General features: G+C 44.2%; 1 protein-coding gene across 4 annotated transcripts in view; it reads left to right on the top strand.

The window, feature by feature from the left end:
• The window catches only part of LOC114770147 (retinoic acid receptor beta-like), a 93,720-nt gene that overhangs the window by 50,126 nt on the left and 22,487 nt on the right, over nucleotides 1–21,107 (top strand). For 2 of the 4 annotated variants that reach the window (XM_028963795.1, XM_028963797.1), the window contains one exon: nucleotides 13,751–13,899. In XM_028963795.1, coding sequence (XP_028819628.1) covers nucleotides 13,751–13,899 — 149 coding nt within the window. Of the gene's footprint in view, nucleotides 1–5,465; nucleotides 5,486–5,783; nucleotides 6,106–13,750; nucleotides 13,900–21,107 lie in introns of those variants that run through there. The other 2 variants (XM_028963798.1, XM_028963796.1) reach the window with 2 other exon arrangements.

The raw sequence follows: 21,107 nt of genomic DNA, 5'->3' as shown, positions 1-21,107 counted from the left end.
TTGATCAGTGTTGCACATGGTTATTTGAAATACTTCATGAAAGGTCAGGGATGCTGCCAAGAGACCTATAGCAACACTGAAGGAGCTGGCAAGGATTCTGGCAAGAACCTGTTGTGTACGACATGTGGCGACAGTCAAATTTATTCTCCAAATGTCTAGACTATGGGGCAGGGATGCAAAACAGAAGCCTTTTCTTATATATAAAACGTCCAGGTCCATGTGGTTTCATGTGGTTATAGTCTGAGGAGAACAAGGTTGAACATCTTTGTCACAATTCCAAAATTTGCTGGAACTAGAGTGGAAGTCAATATGGATAGAACTATGAACAGTTCCGACTACCACTCACATTTGGACCAAAACTTTCAGGTGTCTAATAGAACACTGAAGGTTAGGAGGAATTTCTGCTTTCGACTTGTCAATGACCCCAAACCTAACGCTGTATGAATGCTGAATGCTGTAATAGTATCAGCAAAGGATGTGCACACATGTGCTTCTTTAGAGTTTTACAGTTTACAGGTTACATTAAAGGGGGGAAATGTAAAAATACAAATGTATGCTACATAAGGGCTATGCACACTTTTGTATTTGCTGTACCTAATTAAATATAAATTTCCCTCTTAAACCAAACAGTAAGTGTGTATATACATGCCTCGTCTTTCTTTTGTCTCTTCACCCGCTCACCCTCTCGTTCCCCCTCTCCCCACCGACCGCTGGAGGAAGGTAAGAGGAATTTGATTGTGGTTCACTGCTTTACTCCTCACTCCGCATTATTGTTCTCCGGAGACGTGTCACGTCTCGGCCGAAAATTGTTATTGCTTCTCTCTCCTCTGCCCCATGTCGCCATGACGGAACGACGCACCACTCCGCTTTTCCGCCGGCTTTCGCGGGAAACTACGGCGGCCACGTGCACAGCCTATAGCGCGCATAACGTTTTCCCACCATCAATCAAGGCACCAGTGGGCCTGGAATGGGCAGCAAGTGTAAACAATGGGGGGGGACCTGCATTAAGACACTTAGAGTAAAGTGTAATTATGGCATCTACATCGAGCCGGATTTCCAACTGGAGAGCCATTGCTTCAGGTACTTAAGCTGCTCTCTCCAAATGAGCTGGAGCTTTATTGCCTGCTTTGTTTGTAATTGGTTCCTCTTCACCGCCAACGCAGCTCAGCCACGCAGCTCTCGACTTGCTAGAGCGACTCCGACTCGTCAGAGTTCTGCTGAATTGCATCTCCTTTGTCTGAATTGGTTGAAAAGTTCACGTCGGATCGACATTTGATTTTGATTCTGGTTCTGGTTCTTTGCCAATTGCCGATCAGGAATGTTGGGGGGGGGTTGTTGCTTTCTATTGCCCTGCTTTCCCTTTTGTTCATTGGAGAAGAGTAAAAAATTCCAGGAACCTGCATCTTGTGTTGCATTCATGTAATATCTAAACGGGGCCAAGTCATTCTCACTCAGACTGTCAAAGTGACGAAAATAGACGTTCCCCCCCCAAAGGTTGGATAGTTCTCTGTACAGAAAGTTATTTTATAGGGGTGCATTATCTTAGGGTTCCACCCTGATAAATTTTAAGATTTTATGTGAACCAGTGACTTAAAATATGATTTTTTTTCAAAGGAAATTATCTTAGGGTGCCACTTTTTTACAGTTTCAAACCTCACAGTTGGCTGTACAATGCACATTTGCTGAGGGGTGCAGTGGAAGAGAAGAGATTGACTCCCGATAAAGAGTGGAAGTGAAGGGACGTGTGAGAACGAAAGAATGTGGTTTTCAACACTGGGGGCTTGTTTGGTTCGGGGGTTTTCCTTTCAGGCCGGTCTTATTGTTGTCTGCTGCACACTGAAAAGCAGGAACTGTGAGGAACTATTGGTACTCCGGGCTGATCCGGTTATCTGGGATTCTGAACTGGATGGATGTGAAAACCCCACCATGCTTATCACTCGTTGGGCCCTATTTTGATTATCTACAGTGTATGTCTTCCATAAGCTGTGCCATCTACGGCTTAAAATTATGCAAGGTGCATAATAACATATTTTTGTGCTATTTATGCAGGTGCACTATGGTATAGTACTAGACCCGCTCCCTAGATCCCGATGGTTCATAATTGAATCCTTTGGTTCTGGGCAGGAAAACAAGGATTCTAACTTTGAAAATCATACTTCTCGGCAGTGTTGAGACGTTGGTGGAAAAACATGGCAACTCTAGACGTTCTATTGAAATTCAAGTAGGAGCAGGGCTGTGTTTGGATACTCATGTGCCCTTCAAGCTGTTCAGAAGGCCTTCAGATAAGCACAAGAAGATGGATATAAATATCATCTGAAGTATGGTCATCTCAGGGAAAAAGAGCAGCTTTTAAAAACACCCCGCTTTCCCCTTGACGTTGACTGGTCTCGTTGCAGAAGTCCGGCGTTCGCTCTCGAGCGAATGGAGCGGTACTGAATGATCAGCTGCACTTCATGGTTGCGCCCTGGTGAGTCTTGGCAGTGCACGCCCGGTGGGCCCTGAGCGCTGATGCCAAAAAGTGGCTTATCTTGATGGACGGGTTCATTATCACCTTCTAATTACAGGTGGATTTCCAGGCATATTCATTACCTGTGTGGACCGGCTAATGGGGATGCTGCGTGTGTGTGTGTGTGTGTGTGGTATAGTGTTACCTCGAGTAGGCCGTGGGGGGTCAGGTGTTTGTGTGTGTGTGTGTGTGTGTGTGCAGAGAGGGAGGTGTAGAGCTCCTTTTCAGCTCCTCTGTCTACTCATTTCATTATTCATTACCTCCAGGGGCATCAGTCTCCCCTCCACCTGCAGGAGAGCTCTCCGACAAAAAAAAAAAAAAAAAGAAAGAAAGGAAGGAAGAAAGCGAGTAAGGACAAACTCTCGTTCGCCAGACAAGCATGCCACTGTGCCCGCGAGAGTGAATACGTACAGGAGATGTATATCTACCGCAGTGAAAGCTCCACCGTGTCACCCGATGCCCGCTGAGCTTGATTACACGCTGTAAACACACTACACGCGATACAGAGCACACACCGTCCCCGTCAGGCCTGCAGCGTCCGCCTCACCGGTTGTGCCGTTTGTGACGGCATGCGACTTTTTATCACAGACAACAAGCATCAACAACAGATGCGACGGAGGTCCCGTCCACACAAGAACGCTTTTCTTTAAAGCCGGTTTTAAAAAACCTGTTTCCACACGGGAGCAATGTCACTGGATAAGGGCGCCTGATAAATTCTGTAAATGTAAATGGACGAAAGCCCACTGTTTTTCTGTGCAACGTTATATTCACACCTGGTCTCAGCAGAGGTGTATTCTGTGTGCCTCCTTTCAAGTGTTAATAATAATTAATGATAATTAACTTTAATTCATTTAATTTGTATATGAACATGCTACCATTCAAAGGATTTACAAACTTGACAGAAAAAAATGACAACAAGGATAATAAATAATCATTGGAGTTGAACTGTGGGTGCATTCGATACTGTACTAGTTTGAATTTGGCCAGTTAATCAGTGCAACTCTGTTCAATTGAACTACAATAATTGAAATAGGTTTTCTAATAATGAATGAAGTGACAGACTTGGGTTAACAAACAGCATTCCACTGGAACTTCAGACCAATTGTTGCTGATAAAGGTCTCCTCTTCATGTTTCCAGATATTCCATCATTAACAGACATTTCCAGAGTCTTTTACATCAACAAGGTCCAATTTCTTTATAGTGACTGAATGCATGCTGCCCTTGCAATTAATTTTGCAGTATTGTATTATTTTTTGCATCTGCCTCATTTAATTGTTTAATTATAAGATCATACCTGATCACTTACTCATGACATTATTTAGATATTCCGTGAACTCTTCAGATCATTGAGTCCGTTGGGGACGAACGTGAGGCGTAAAACTGCGTAACAGTAATTCCAGCCTGTCACAATTAACATATAGTGAGGGTCGAATTTCGATTGATATGCAGTTAATTGCGACAGTCGTGCAGCAGTAGAACCGAGTGCTTTATTTACTTTGAACCCTGGCGTGGTGAGCACAGGACGAACAACGTCACTGTTCGCTCGGACCCTGGGCTCACCTGCGATTGAAGAGGAAATGGTGTGTGGCAACGTGATAAATTTACATCCGAGGTGGGTAGCCGGTGGCTTAAAGAAGCCGCGAGCGCTTGTGGAGCCGGGCTGGCCCCGGACCATTAGTTATGCGAGATCTGATGGGTTAGCAGGGCGCACGTGGGGCCACTAATGGGGTGTTTGGATAGTCGTAGCGGGGCCGCGGCTCCCTTACCAGTGAAAAATGAACAAAAAATGGCACAGGCCTCATGCAAGCTGCCATGTCAGGAGCTATAAACAGTTTTTGAAAACTTCTACTGACAGTTTTGCCAAAAAAAAGCTGCCCCAGTTGAGTCTAAGATTAAATCTGTGTGCGATTTATTTGTGGCACTGTTTAAAAAAACAACACAAAAATGCAGACAAAAGCCACTCAAAGGCACTTTCCCACAATTTTTTTACCATGATAGCCCTTTAAAAACCCATTAATACTATTAGCAGGTTTCATTTATGATAAATGCGGTTACAGGTGTAAAAACGGAACTCTGGTTAGTTATTTCTGCCACACTGAAAGATCAGACTTTTTTAGAATAAACCCATATGTGTGCAGTTATGTAAAGCTCCGAGTATTCTCTGAAAATTAATGCGATTATCTTCTCAATAAGAAATGTGCAGAGTGCTTTATTAAAAAAAAAACAATGCCACGTCTAACTCCCATATTCAATTCATATAAATGCATCGTAAGAGGCTCAGGGTTATATGGGTCAGCCTATATTAAGCTACATAAAATAAACAAGAGGCGATCTGGTAAATATCAATAAGTCTATGGTTTCATATGATTCCACCTGACACTGTGGTGTGCCTTTAATTTGTGATCAATTTTACACCAATAATCGACTGCAAAACAGTCTTAGTGCATATGGATAAAAAAAAAAAAAAGAAAAAAGAGATGAACTGGTAACTGCTATTTATTTTCTTATATTGCTTGTTTTAATTATTAGTGCACTGTTATTACATTGAATTGAACAGTAACCAGCCTGCCACTTTTTGCCCGCTTTTTCATTTAAAGCCGTCTTGCCTTGGCGTAATTATCTCGAGAGGATTTGTATTTATTGTCTCTTATAATATGTACATATGGCAAGTGCAGTTTTATTTTACTTTTGCTTCGTAATAATCTCTTCTATTGGAATCAAATCGCGTAGGTTTTTTTTTTTTTTTTTTTTTTAATCGTTTTTAATATTAATATTTAATAACAGTATACATATTCCGCCGAAAAAAGCACAAGATGGAGAAATAAAAAGAAAGGAATATGGAGCGAAGCGCTCGTTTCTTCCTTCCTCCCTTTCTTTCTTTCGAGGGAAAGAGCGCTCTGTGTGTGTGTGTGTGTGTGTGTGTGTGTGAGAATCCTGGCTGGGACTCGGTGATGTCAGACCGCCCGGGTCATCTGAAGGTCAGCAGCCTCGGATGGGTTCACGGAAAGTTCACGCGCATATATTAGGCGGCGCAATCTTTCACTCTCCGCCGCGGAACCGGCAGGAAACGCGCATTCGTCACCGCGGCGGGCAGAACGGAGGGGTCCGGAGCGCGACGCTCGCTTTTGCGGCGGCTTGTTGGGGTGTCTTGTTGTCGTTGTTGTTGTTTTTTTTTTCTGCGGTTTTCGCGTGTGCGGACGGGGGAGGCGACAGCGGCGGGGACGCGCCGACCGGAACATGGCCGTTTTTTCCTAATCGGCCACTATCTCCCGCGGTGCTCGGAGACGAAGACCGGGATTTTTCTCGTGCCAAACGGGCGGGACGGGGTGGTGGCGGTGGGGTCGTCCGAGTTTGATGGAGTTGCGCGCACTTTCCCGTGCGGCGTCGCTGTCCTGAGCCGAGACGGAGCGGAACGGCGCATTTCTGCACGGACGGGACGTCATGTTCGACTGCATGGACGTGCTGGCCGTGAGTCCGGGACACATGCTGGACTTCTACAGCTCCGGCCCGGCGTCGTGCATGCTGCAGGAGAAGGCTCTGAAGGCGTGCTTCAGCGGACTGGCGCAGCGGGACTGGCAGCACCGGCGGAGCGCGCAGTGTAGGTGACCCCCGACCCCTACCCTGACCCTGACCCTAACCGACCCGGACCGATTTAAAGCGCTTTACTTGTGCCGGCTGGAGGAGGGAACACCTGTGCCGCACTCATGGAACAACTATAATAAGTGTAATAATCAAACCCATGCTGCGTGTTACATGCGAGTTTTAGTTATTATTATTATTACATGAATGATCATTTTTGGCAGATCTGGTGTGTGGAAGTGGACGCAGGGCAGAGGAATGTGGAGCGTAAACAGCCGTGTTGCCAGATCGCCGTAGGAGACATCTTTCATTCTAATGGAACACAATCAGATATCATTTGATGTCGATTAGTAAATTACATGTCTTTTATATATATATATATATATATACATATATATGCAACCATAAAAAAGTCAGTAATTTCAGGCAGTATGAGAGACAAAATACCCGCAGGAAGTATCTTTACCTTTCAACCACATAAATTGCGATTCATACGAGACCTAATAGATTTAATTTTTTTAAGTCAGAAATCGCTTGTATTAAGCAGACCTGGCAACGTGGATAAACATGGGCTGCACTATCCAAGGTGGTGGGGGGATAGATGGGGTGAACGACCCACAACTTTTCACAAAAGTTACATTTGGGAGATATCTTGTTTTTCCTTTTTTTTATGTGCTGTTACATCCCTGCATTCCCCACATTCCATAACTGGGAGACGTTCCCAACGTGCCCAGAGCCACCGCCGCGGCTCGTGGAACAGTTCCCTTATCGGCCAGGCGTTGTTGTGAAAGCGCGGGGGTCCGGGTCGAGTGTGCGGAGTGTGTCGGAGCCCCTGATTTATTTCGATGGAATAATGGCCACGGAGCAGATAAGGTTAAGTGCCGCCTCGCTGTTGTTGCGTCCCAGTAGGTATTTGCACTCAGAGGAGGGCACAAATCAGACGAAAGTGGCCCTTATCTGCCCGCCTGGAGTGGGGAAAGGTGACAACAATTCACCCGCTTCCCCTTGTCAACGAGCTCTGTGTGTTTAAGCAGGAGCTGATCGATTGCCCCCTTACCAAAAAGATCGCTCCAACTGCAATGTTTTTTATAAACAGTTATCTGTACGATGCATGTACAACACATAATAACATGTAATTACCACCATTGCAAACAATTATGGTGACATTTGTTTTAAAGGAGATTATTTTTAAATATTTAATTTAAACCATGTTATTTATATATATAGATATTGATATTGTGTAATGGTGCATGGGGTTGTGTGATGTTCCTGGACGGTAAATGGTAATTATTACCACTGTGGTCGTGCAGTGCGCTGTGCTGCGGTGAAAGGTCACATGGGGCCAGCTTTGCAGCTCTGAGCGTTTCCCACGTCCTCGTCCCGCCATTTCACAGGTCGCCATAATTAAATCAAATCAAACATTAAAACGACTTGTCACTTCGCCTAATTGCCGCACCTAAGTACCTTTTTTTTTTTTTTTTTTGCCGCATTTGCATTTGCAGTGAATTGGAACGAGAATGGCCATTAGAGTGCTGATAAGATGCCACGGTGCGTTCATCTGCCGGGCGATGGACTGGAAGGAGATAACGTAGATGGGTTCCTAACACTCTGGAAGCTGCTGCGCCCTTTTATGTTTAAATAAGATCCTGTCAAATTTAGACGTCGACGCGTAAAAAGGGGGACCGCGTCTCATCAGGGTCATTCAGATGCTGGTTTATTAATTTATTCAAGATAATGGAAATCCTTTAGGGTATTAATTAACCATGCCGACAATGGCCACTGTCTTGAATGCGGGAGTTCTAATTAGCAATGGTCAGAAATAGCTGCAAGAAGATTAATTTGGTTTGAATAGCACGGGCATTGACCAGAAATTACACGAAATTCATTTTGGGTCGATTGTAGTTCACTTGCTGCTTGTGTCTTTCTAAAAAAAAAAAATTTGGGACATATTCATCATTTGAATCACTGTAATTTGCATTAAACTGGTTTGAATGAGTCACAAGAGGGGAAAAAAAGTTGTATTTTTCGAAGGGTGTGGGAGAGTTTGTTGGACGAGTGGGTCGTTGCTTCGCAGGTCCCTGTCCACGCATGCATAATAAAAACCAAGCACATTTCAGCCACAGTAGGGATCGAGACGAGAGTAATGGACTTTGATTTGCATGCTAATGAATTAGAACATAAGTAGCATTAAGAGTAATTTGACCGCAAGCTACTAATCACGTGCAGGGCTGCTGAAATGAATAAACGAACGTGGGACGTTTTTGCTTGTGTGACATTGCAAGGCCCTAAAATTAACAAGGAATTCAGGTCGAAATGATTACTTTGCAAAAAAAAAAAAAGAATCTGAGGATAGGGCAAGAGCCAAAGTTCAGCTCTGCGACCCTCCGGACGTCCACCCTGTCACCCCCCACCGACCACACACACGCTCTTTGCCCCGCCCCCCAGCGTTTAATACGTACGTGATCTGGGGTAATTAGGGCCTGCCTCTTTTTGAGAGTTAAGTGCCTCTGAGGGCGTCGTGAAAGAAGACAGCTGAGCCTGCGACGTTCGCAATATCGATATCAGCTGTTGTGCCAGGGCGATCTTCACCACGAGTGCCACGGATAAATGACACTTTATCTACTGATTTAAGATGACATTTACATGGACAAATAGTGGAAAATTATCAATAAGAGCACTTGATTTTATTGTATGATAATGTTGTATCCTTGGACCTTATTATCTTATCTGATCATCATAGCAACAGGTGGATTGAGTTGAAAATGTCCAAATACTGATGCCTAGATCCTCAGCTGTTTGAATGTTACATGTAGTTTTATTTCAGTTAATTAAACGTGTAGATCCAAGTTATTTGCAATTTTTACCCCACAATATGGTGCACATGTCTTTTCTATAGATGGACTTCATGTTTAGCACACATTACCCAGCTTTAACAATCACAATCAGATTCCCCACGTTCTGATTCCGGTCCAGACGGTGGAAACGTCGTAGCATCATCGTGGAAAAAATGTCCCAGTATTAACGTGAAACTCCCATCACGGCCCTCACACACTCCTGTATTTTTTCTTTTCTTCTTATTCCCTTCGGTTTATTTCATCACGCCTTTGAAGCCACTTGCACCTGTTACGTCGGGACGGAGCACTGAGGGTGGTCACTCGGAGGTCATGTGCGGGTCATCCAGAGGTCAAGGGGAGGGGGGTGGTGAGAGGCACCTACAACCACTGTCCAGCTGTCTGGTTTTAAAGCCTCAGGCTTTGGCCGTGGAGTCATGTGACTGCATGTTTGTGTTTTTTTTTTTGCGGTAGAGATGTTGGAATTCCACATTCCTTCTCACTCTATTCTTTTCATTCGGTTGCTTTGTTTGCCTCCTGCTTTAGCCCACACATTAAAAGAAATGGCCTATGTTTTTCAATTCCTCATCCTGTAACTCTTGAGTGTTTTAAAGGGCCAATAAATATCCCCCCGTGGTGAAACGTATACAGCCAGCCGGCGCTCGGTAGGTTTGTTTCTAATTTGGTGGAACTTTGGTTGAACTTTGCCTGTTTCCTTTTGGTCTTCGAGGACAAGACGGGGGAGAAAATAAATAAATAAGTGCGGTGCCGGCACCAAGCACGAGGATTAAAAAAAAAAAGTCGACCCCCACTGTGACCAGGAAGACCTTTCCCTGTCCTTGTTGTGGAATGGGAGAGTGAGTGGGGACAGTGGGATATTTGTCATGTTTATCACATTGCTTTGTCATTCCTGTGACTTTTTTTTTTCTTTTTATGGCATTTAGCAGAAAAATGTGTTGGCTGGGTGACATGCCAGATTACAGTTGCTGATACCGCAGAATTAATCTGCTGGCGAGTTAGTATATAGATTTTCCGATTTGAAAATAATGAAATAATATTTCGATTCCACTGCAAATGTGTATAGAATTGGCAAGAGAGACCATATATAAAATGTTGTTTTCAATATGTATACAATTATAATGGAAATATTTACTTTACTTTACTTTACTTAACAGACGCTTTTATCCAAAGCGACACCAGCAATTCCCGTTCGTTTGCTATAGAGCCTTGATAAGGCCTAACTTGTCAGAAAAAGAACATGCTCGAAAATTGTTAAGTGCTAGACACATTTTTTAAAAACAATTTTTGCAGTGTGTGTGCATGTGTAAGTGTTAGACTCTTCTGAAATACTTTTTGAACAAGCGGGTTTATTAATATTGTCCAACTTAAACATGCCTGTGGTAAGGCATCGTGCTGAATATTTACGAATGAGATATTCGGGTTGGAGTAGTGGAGTAGTAGGAATAAAGAGCAGCTGCTCATCGCGCCGGTCTGACCGAAAACGCCATCCATCCATCCTGCCCCTATCAGGCGCTCTGTTTTCAGTTTTCTTTTCCCCCCATTGAGGGCGCACCCTCTGCAGGGTGTGTGCATTTCCTGTTTGACCCCGGCTGGCGGGTTCAGTCGGAGGCTAAGGGTTCACGGGGAGAACCGGCGCAACATTTTTCTCCCTCGGAGAGGTGGGTGGCCGGGGGAGGGCAGGAAAAAAGGCTGCCGTCATCCGTTCGGCTTGTCTGTTGGCGGCCTTTACTCCTCTAATGATACTGGTGTGTGGGTTTGTGTGTGTGTGTGAGTGTGAACATGTGGGGAAGTTGCCTGGAGATTTAATCGCCCAGAAAATAGAGAAAGCCTCCCCTGCGCCCCGATACGGCCGATACGCCGCGCCATGCGAGGAGCGGAATGCATCTGCCGTTATGGCCCCCATCTGTCTGCAGGTGGTCCGGGCCTCTAGTTTCTCCGAAATAAACAACGGGCAGAGGACGGCGGGAGACGAGGTGGAGTCGAGCTCCTTCGGCCGCCTGAACTAATGATCCACGAGGAACGCCATTTCGTGGCGTGTTAACCTGCATGCTGCTTTCGCCTCAACCCGCCTGTGATGTTAGCATTTCCATTTACAGACTTTATGCTAATAGTTTAGTGTTAAACACATTGTGCCGATGTAGATGCTAATAGTTTCGTGTTGAGGTTTTTGAAATGTGGAAAATGTTGATTAGCTAGGAGAGAAGGAACTAGCTACTTGCTAGTTCCTCAGCACTTGACTATACATTTCTCTAACTCTGAAATACCTGTACACAAGAACGTTCTAGAAGCTAGCTGTCGTCTGCTAGCTGAGGACAAACTGCTGTGATTGTCCATTAAATCAGATAGGTTGCCGTGATTGTCCGTAATCAGAAGGTTGCCGGTTCAAATACTGGTCCACCAAGGTGCCATTGAGGTGCCACCGAGCAAAACACCGTCCCCACACACTGCTCCCTGGGCGCCTGTCATGGCTGCCCACTGCTCACTCAGGGTGATGGGTTAAATGCAGAGGACAAATTTCACTGTGTGCACCGTTTGCTGTGCTGCTGTGTATCACATGTGACAATCACTTCACTTTAGCTTTTTAGCTTTAAATAATTATGTCCCCTCAGGGGCCTCAAATGAAAATATGAATACGACACGTTCCCCGACTTTATGAGAATCGGGTTTTAGCTAAGAGGGGACAAACTAGCTACCACGGCAGCACTAGACTAAACGCTTGTTCCATTTTGGGTTTTTTGACAGGAAAATTCTTTCTATTGTTGCCCCTCATGTGGTTAAGTTGGAACGATCGGCTCTCATATCCTGTGGTTTGCGGTGACCGCTCTGTGATTATAGTGGCCTCTCTCCCCGACCAGATGGAACGCATTTTCTGTGCTTGTGTTATTCCTAACCGGCCCGACACTGATGAAAACTAATTGCCTTCCCGTCTTCATTAATTTAATCAGCTTTCACTCACAGGAAAGGGGGGATTGGGACTTAAGGAGGAAGATGACTCCACTGCTGGATCGATCGGGGTCATTTATCTGTCTCAATTGTCTTAAGTCCAAACAGTTGGAGCTTGTGGACTCCGCCAATCAATAAGTGGGGCTGTAAAGGGAAGGAAAAAACAGATGCTGTTTAGAGCGAATGGATCCTGCTCAGTTGCAGGACGTGGGCCGGTGAATATGATTGGTGCAGCATAGTTTGGGTCTTCTCAGCGGTTGCCATGTTTTTTTGTCAAACCTCTTGTTGGAAGCCTATGTTACCTTACATTTACGGCATATGTCAGAGGCCCCTTATCCAGAGCGACTTATAATCAGTAGTTTTGGGGACAGCCCCCTTGGATCAACTTAGGGTTAAGTGTCGTGCTCAGGGACGTGACAAAATGTTATGTCATAGGTATTGGGTTCTAGGCGGACCTTCATTAGTCTTATTAAGACTACTTCAGAAGCAGTTAACCTGGTTAACCTGCTAAAACACATACACACACACACACAATGTTTCCATGATGCTTTTGTCCTTGTAGGCCAGCCTGCTGTTTGTCCTCTCTAATGTTATTTAGTTAACTAATGTGTGCAAGAGTCCATTAAGCAAAAAATCGATTCCGGCCAGGGCCGTAAATCCTCACAATCTCTCAATCTTCTCCTTTCACTTCCAGCCATATGTTGCCCTGAATATGGTTATGTTCTTAGATTTGAATATTTAGGAGATGAAAGCGGCAGATCTCCAGGACCGATGCCCCTCTGTGCATCTGAGCGAGGTGCGACTTGCCGTAGATGATGAACGGCCATTTATAATTGAAAATCTCAGCTGCCAGGACCCCCCGCTCACCAGAAAGGAAAAATTTGCGTGCCTTTTGTAAATAAATCTGGCGGCGGATTAAATTGAGTCACTTAGGAAATGTCATGCAGGAGTGGATCAAGTGGGTTTCAGGCGGGGGAATAAAATAAATAATAATTTGAACCGGAATAGGAGCCGTCAGTGCGCTTGCTAATTGAGTCGCGCGTGTGGTGAAGTGCCGTACACAGGGACGTTATCTCATCTGTCAATCCCGCTGCTAATGGAGAGCTGGGCTCAGAAGGGGCGACAGCTTCTTGATCTCAGAAGAACTGAACATGAAGCCCATGTCCAAGTCATGCAACTTAATGAATGTTCTTTATTTCAATTTTTTTATGTTGTTTGCATTAGATTCGGTTTTAGGCAATGTTGCTACTCATTTACATTTAGATTTATGGAATTTATCAGACGCCCTTATCCAGAGCGACTTACAATCAGTAGTTACAGGGACAGTTCCCCCTGGAGACACTCAGGGTTAAGTGTCTTGCTCAGGGACACAATGGTAATGGTAGCGGGATTTGAACCTGGGTCTTCTGGTGCATAGGTGAGTGTGTTACCCACTAGGGTACTATGGGCTTGTATCAGAGATGGTCACAAATGGTTTTCTATTTTTTTCTTGTGTAACATTTTGTGTAGTGTAACACAATCAATGCATTAAGTCATTTAAGAATTTTGTTAGTTAGATAATGCTGGGTTAAAAAAATTCTAAATTCAAAAAGTCAAAATCAATCTTGCAATATGTACCTTTTTCAGATGTCCCAAACTTGGAGGAAGTCTTTTGTGCACACTTAACCCATTGAGACTTGAGCCTGAATTGAATCGGAATCTAACTGAATTGGAAATCATGTTGAATTTGGACGTTGTGAATAGAAATCGATCTGATCACCACAGATGTCTTGAAGAATAATACTTCAATGAGAAATCAGGGACAGGGTTGATTTCTGCTGATTTCTCCCCCTGAACTGATCCATGTCTTTCCTACATGTGCCTCTGCAGCTATCGAAACACAGAGCACCAGTTCCGAGGAGCTCGTTCCCAGCCCTCCATCCCCTCTGCCCCCTCCACGGGTCTACAAGCCCTGCTTTGTGTGCCAGGACAAGTCCTCGGGGTACCACTATGGCGTCAGCGCTTGCGAAGGCTGCAAGGTGAGTAGAACGGGCATGTGTGGCGCACTTTGGTGCATTCTGATCAATGGCCAGCAGTGGCTGGTGGAACCGGTGGAACCAGCAGAACCGGAGCCCCCGGGCCTTTTCCGCTGCGCCGTGCTCCACACTGCCGGGCCGTTGCTGCTGAATAATTTACAAAGCAAGGCTCCGGGGCTGCTGTATGAAACCAAACTGTTCGGATTTGTACTCTCGCTTCCCTGGAGGACGCGGCATCTCTCCAGCATTACCGAACTTGTGGTTCTGACTGGGAGGGTCCATCCATCCAGATCTGTTCCCTCTGATGTGGGTTTTTTTTTTTGGTTTTGGTTGTAATTTTTCGATGCCGTGTTCACTTTTCAAACGCACAGGGACGTCGGCTGCCCGGCTGTGAGGGCTGAACGGCCCGTTTTGTTTGCTGTCAGCCATGTCCCCGACTAATTACAGATACACAGCACGTGGGCCGTTAAGCCTTGGGGATATTCACCCTGCACCAATCATTCGAGTGGATTTCCGAGGCTGAGCCGGTGAGAGCGGGTACCTATGCTGCCTCTGTGCAACGTAAGCCCCGGCATGCAAAGAATGTGCATAAGGGGGGGTGGTGATCCCTCACTCCGTCACTCCGGCCTGCCAGGCCCCGGAAGACGTGATAAATCAAACGGCTTAAGCCTCGGCTAATGTCCAACCAGTCTTCTTACCTCTCCCTGCATGGGTCAATAATTCTAAACGTCAAACACACACGCATACAGGTGCACACATCCAAACACACACCTCTTCCTACCCTGAAACAGACACCTAAGTGCAAATGTACAATGTATCCATCAAACGCACAATACTACAAAACACTGAATTTGTTCTTTTTGCTTCTTTAATCAGAGGAATTTGCATCGCATTCTATTAGTGACAATGGGTCACTCTGCATTTGTGCAGATATTCCGCACATTAAAAGTCATTTCCAGCTATTTAAGTCTAGATTGTAGATGTTATTTTAATTGGGAGCAAACTTTTCTATCAAACATGTGCCATTTCTAAATAAACCAAATCATTTTGAACACTCATATCATAGTTGCATAACTAACTAAATATGAAAATATCTGTTACTGTTTTCCATTTTTCTTCATAGTTCTTTTATTAATAAAGTCTGAGAAACATGCAGGGTTTCATGTGATGGAAAAAAAAACTCCCCACAAAGAACAGCTCTTGCCAGTTTCATTTGTAATAAATCAACGTTTGAAGATACAAAAGAGCATCAAAAGAGTTCAATAGCATCATTCTAACAAGTCAGACGCAACATAGCTTGTTTAAAATGCTTCGCTGCCTTTGACAGATTGAATGCATATTTCGACAGAAACAGCATTATATCTGCATTTGAAATCAGGTGACTTCATTTGATTAAAAAGGCTGATTTGCACGTGCTTTTTCTGAGGGCCGTGAGAATAAATTCATGGCCCTCGCAGCTGGCAGGTGGATTGAAAATAGAAGGAACCTGCAGCCGATTGCCTTTGGATTTCTTTGACATGACGGCAGAGGGATTAGGCTGCAGATTACAACAGGATGTGTTTTTGTTATCTGCATCGAGTCCCGGCTCCCTTTGGTTCAAGTCCGACCTGAATACCACCACGAAAGACTGAGCTCACTAGGTTTCCATGAATATATGATTGTTTAGATCCCAATTTGAGTGTGTGTGGTTAACTGTTAGCTCACGCACAAGTCAGTCCAACTCGTTTTTATGCTGCACAGATGTTCAGATGACTTTTTTTTTCCCCCCATAAGCTCCCTGTCAAAACACAGCGCCGCTCATCTGACGTGGAAACAGCAGTCCATTCTTCCTCCAGCCTTTCAGGCTCATTTCCCAGTCTGCTACATCCCCGACATTTGGCACTTCCATTCAACAGATTTGCCATTTCAGTAAATGAGTGGGCTGAACAGAGGAAATCAGAGAGGGGTGATGCGCTTAAAACAAACGCCGTGGCAGATGTGCGCCACAGCGCTAATGTCTTTTTATGCTGGAACATATCTACTAAATTTGCAATTGGCTTTGGATCTGCAAAGTGGCCAAGCAGCATATGGGCATCCATAAGTGTGTGCATAATTGGGACGTTATGTGAATGTTAAAATGTAAAAATGATATTTTAGTTATTTTTCACGTCTGGGTCTTGCCTTCGTACTTGTAACTAAGGCTCTTTAATGTGGGATTAGTCCAGTATTTTTCAAAAGTCATTATTGATTAAGTTCAACTGTGAGTAGCCACACTTTTACAATTGTCATAAAATTTTTCTAATTGTTTAATTATTTAATATTAATATTATTTTTGTGTATATTCCAGTTTAAGGAGGTTGAGATAACATCCTCAAAAAAGAACATTTGCAATTTTTCCATGAGACTTAAGACTAAAAAGATTAGGAGTTAGAAATAGGAGTTATCTGTTTGTTTATACTTTTTTTTAAAAAAAAATCTGCTTTTCATCAAAGAAAAATCATTCAGAGCAGTTGTTATATAACCTACACTGAACAGCCCTTTTTTTTTAGAAGAATTGACCAGACAGATTGTTTTTCTACTGCCGATAAAACCCGTTTCATGTTATAAAATGCATTATCTCATTGTGACAAAAAGTCATTTCATTGAGATATGGAGTCTTTTAATAATTCTTATCGAAACTGATTTTGATTCAATTTTATCAGTGATGTGGTTTGACCTGGTCCAGGGGAAAATTAGGTTTCCATAATCATAATCAGTATCTCTGGAACAAATACAACTCACCCCAGGGAATTTTGAAGGTGTGAAAATGTTCTGACCCTTGGCAACCTGATAATCACGCAGTGCTGTCCCCCCCGTCTAGCAGCAGACCCACAATCAGCTTGTATGACTCCAAAATGTCATTTGGATTCATCTGGACTTCAAATTTTTCTGACCTGAAAAATAAAAACAACCACATATTTCATGCAGCTATGCAGGAGAACATAGACACCTACTGGGGTGTCAAATAAAAAAATATTTCTTGGTAGCAACATGAATGGGGATTGTTTGGTATACCCGACCTAATAAGGATAAAATATGCAAAAACAACCATACTATTACTTTACTTTACTGTACTTTACTTTACTTTACTTTACTTTACTTTACTTTATTTAGCAGACACTTTTATCCAAAGCGACTTACAATAGGAAGACACCAGCAATTCTCGTTCGATTTCTATAGAATATCGAGTTTACAAACTATTACCATAAAACAATAATAAATTACTATTTTTGTTCATATTTTTTTCTTTTAAGCATGGCCATGCATGTGATATAAGATCAAAGACTATCTGACCTTCTAAGACCAGGTCAGAGTGCAGGAATGAAAGCAGACATCTAAGATTGTCCTTCGAGGAAGTGCACCAGCGATGGTGATCCTCAAACATCACCCGCCTTATTCCGCGTGTCACCCTGCCACCTCCCAACGGTCCCTTTTATCACACGTTTCAATGAGAGCGCGGAGCCTGCCAGCACGCTGACAGAAGGAGGCTTGGCTCATGTGCGTTTAGGTTAAATCACCCACAAGACCTCACAAACGCAGCCGTAGCCTGAAATCTGCCTGGACGGGGCATTTTCACACATTGTCGTGACTGACAGGTCTTCAGCAAGAAGTAGGAACGATTTTTGCTGAGTGATACTGTTTCTGTTTTTTGGATGAGATAGTAGGGCACGTCACGCCAGTCGCTGTTCATGCGAGGACAACAAATGTATGTATAAAAGCCCCATCCAAATTCTGCCCCTTACTTTCATCCCATGAGTTTTTAATGGCTTTATAAACTCCCATCTGTCTGACGTTCTGGAAAGGAGGGAGAGTTAACTGCTCATGACAGTTGTTGGGAAAGTGGAAGAGGGGTGGGGGGGTGGGGGGGAAGAGAGTGCGAAGAGGCGGAGACTTGCACAAACCCCCCAGTGACTGCATTCCGGCTGTCAAAATAATCCATAAGTCCAGAGCGAGCTGGACGGATGCTGCCAACACAAAGTCCGTAATGTGATTTGTCAACGTTCTGCTACATGAAAGTGCTGGGAATTTGCACGAGAGAAGTATCTGATGCGAAGGGTCATTTTGGTCATCACAAAGAGATGGTGGCCTATTAGAGCGTTTCATTCCCCCCCCCCTTTCTGTATGGCATTCCGTATGGTTATTGTGTTTCTGCTTTAATCACCACACCTTATGCTTTCTTGTATGGACAAATTAAGATGTCATCTATATGCAATATTTCATGCTTCATCTAATATTATATTTAATAGATGAGCCAAGACTTGGTAACATTTAGAATCTCAATATTTAATATTTTTTTTATTCTAATGGCCATGTGTTTTTGCCCAAATATACCATAAATTGGTGACAAAAAAAATCAAGGGGCTTATGACACACAGTTTATTACACAGCTACATAGCTAGCTGCCTCATTTGTTAGGGGCTCTTTACATTCTAAGATGCCTAATTTCAAAATGTTAACATAGATGTTGCGATTTGTCAAGGTCAAAGGCATTTCAGGATTAATTTAAATAAAAAGCAAATCACTCGGTAGTTATCAGCATCTCAAAGATAAATAAAGGTAGTTTAAGGTTAGTTTTGGTGTGTAATTATATCAGTCACTCAGAACACGATTTTTAATTAACAAAGCCTAAAATGGGAGAATAATTGACAGTTATCACTCATGCCATAATTTAAACCCTGACAATAATCATGCATGAATCGTTGCCAAATAACTGATCATCAAGAACGTCTAAAATGCACCAAAACATCACACAAAATTGGTATTTTTACTGCTGCAACTATTTTACATACTCAAGTAAGAATTGGGTTCCTTAATATCAATTCTTGACAAGCAATTTCTCCTTTAATACTAATTACCAAACAACCCAATCGAGCGACACTGATTGCCAGATCTTGAGTCCTCCCTCATCCTCTCTTTACCTCCACAGAATCATTTGTCAGGCAACCGTCAGGCAAACACCACAAACAAAATCCCTTTGACGGTCGTCTTGAGGCCACGTCCACTACCCAGTCAAGCATGCAAATTATCAGCTTTTTTTTTATACAAAGTAATTCTGAATTACTTTTTTTACAAGGCACTGCAACATTCCTGAATCCATCCAGTGTGTAACTTCCTGAAAACAGACCCATGGCAAATTGGGACACCAACTTTGATTTTAATGACAATTTGCTGATTGTGCACAGCAGGGGATGGGAGAAATTTCCCACTGACTTCAGCACAGTCTGAATGGGAACACAGTCATGTGGTGACTTGTTTCTCTCCGTTGATTCTCCAGATAAGAGGAGAGTGATGCCAACAGTAGTGTCCCTGAACCCTTTTGTCCCGACCAGAGAGGCCTCAGTGTTGAAGATCTGTCCCAGGATGTTTAATGAATATCCTGCTGTCTGGCCTCACCCAGAACAGCCTTTTTTCGGGCCGGAGCAAAAGTGGAGCGCCTAAGGGATGCACCTGAAGAATGGGGCCACAGTTGGTTGACTGTGGGTGGCGTTGGTGATTCGAAACCCCACCAGGGGACCTTCCTGACTCTCCCCTGCTGCGACCTCTCTTTCTTTCTTCTCCCCCTCCTAGGTTTCTCTCTTTCTCTGACCGCCGCCATTATTTTCAGCCGGACCCCTAAAAGGCTTTGGCTCTTCTCTGTCAGCTCGGCGTCAGTGTTGGGGGCAGAGACTGATAAGCGCTAGTCGGATTGCTGTTCTGGTGTGGAGCGAGAGAAAGGGAGTCGGAGCAGGGGTAATCGGGGGTCTCGGGGGCCCTTATCCATCTAGCGCATCTGAAAAGACCCTGTTCGACTGCAGCTCTTTTGCCCTTGTGGTGTGAGTGTGTATCCATGTGTGTTCTCTTCTGAAGTTTCACATTTGCCAGGGAAAGAAAGGCATCCTTTGTATAGCAGGGGGTGGTCCTTCTTCCTTTCTTTTCTTATTTACGTGCCTTTTGAATGGTGCCCAGCCCTGGCCGTCACCTCTCCCATGTTCGACAGGGAAACACATGGCTCACACAAAGGTGAACTGCAACGTTCCTCTGCTCCCTGCCTGTAACGCGACTCTCCACCTCCACCGTACCTGCCTGTTTTTCCCCTCTCTCTCTCGCGCTGTCGCTCACCTCGTAGCCGAGGTGCGGGTGTAAGTAATAGCCTGGCTGATTTGCAGCCGTCACCCCAGCCCTCCTCACTTTTCCTGAACCCCCGGGGTCTCCAGTGTCCTCTCCGCTTTCGGTGGATGCGACGTTGACGCGATTAAGAGAGGGAAAGCTAATCTGCACCCCCCCCCTTTCCCCACCCAACCGAGCGGCAGGGCAACACAAAACGCTACGCTTGGAGGCGGAGCTGCTGGGTCGTGTGTGTGTACAAGGAGGTGGGGTGATGTGTAAATAATTGATGGGTGGCACTTTCGTTTTTTTTCTTTTTTTTTTCTTCTTTTTTTTTTTTTTTTATCTGTAAGCGAGATCCTCTTGAGATGCCTCTGCCTGTGCTGACACCATATCCCCCTCACATTAAGATAACAAGATGGACGATAACCATTCGAGTCAAGTTGTGGTTTATGTCTAGAACAGAAGCGCCACGCTAAAGCAGCCATCTCTCGGCAGGCGGGCGTTAACCAGCGTTTTTTCAGTTCAGCAGGTGTGCTCACAGAGCTTTGGTGAAGACCACGAGTGGAAAGCGGGGATCGCGTTGCACTGTACGTCAGGCTACGCACGTAGATGCGCGAGAGCAGCAGAAGGTCATGTGACATAACGAGATTCCGAGAGGTTACTACAGCTGTGAGTAACTCAGCAGATTGGCATGGGATAAAGAAGAACCACTCTTCCATAGCTAAGACTGGGTCCACATTCTCATCCTCCAACATTTTTCTCCACCGATTATAGTGAAATGGCATGAATTGGCCACAATTAAATTAAATCACCAGAATCAGGCACCGACTTCAATTAATCACCTCAGTGCTCATTGTGCCGTATTTCTAGCCTTCATTCTACAGTAAAAAAAAAAAAAAAGACATCTAACATTTAATTAATGAGGGCAGATGTTGGCAGACCCTTTGTTGTAAATGGTCTCAATCCCTGACAGCAAAGATCGTTTCTTCTTTCATATGTTTGAGATTCCCCCAATAATTTGTCACCCATCTGTTCCCAAAAACAAAGGCCTTTGCCACGTTTGATCACTTCTAGTGAAAAATTATTTTAGGCAGAACACATGACAC

The sequence above is a fragment of the Denticeps clupeoides genome, chromosome 20, assembly GCF_900700375.1.
Source record: "Denticeps clupeoides chromosome 20, fDenClu1.1, whole genome shotgun sequence".
Lineage (NCBI taxonomy): Eukaryota > Metazoa > Chordata > Actinopteri > Clupeiformes > Denticipitidae > Denticeps > Denticeps clupeoides.
This window is presented reverse-complemented; position numbering and strand designations above follow the sequence as displayed.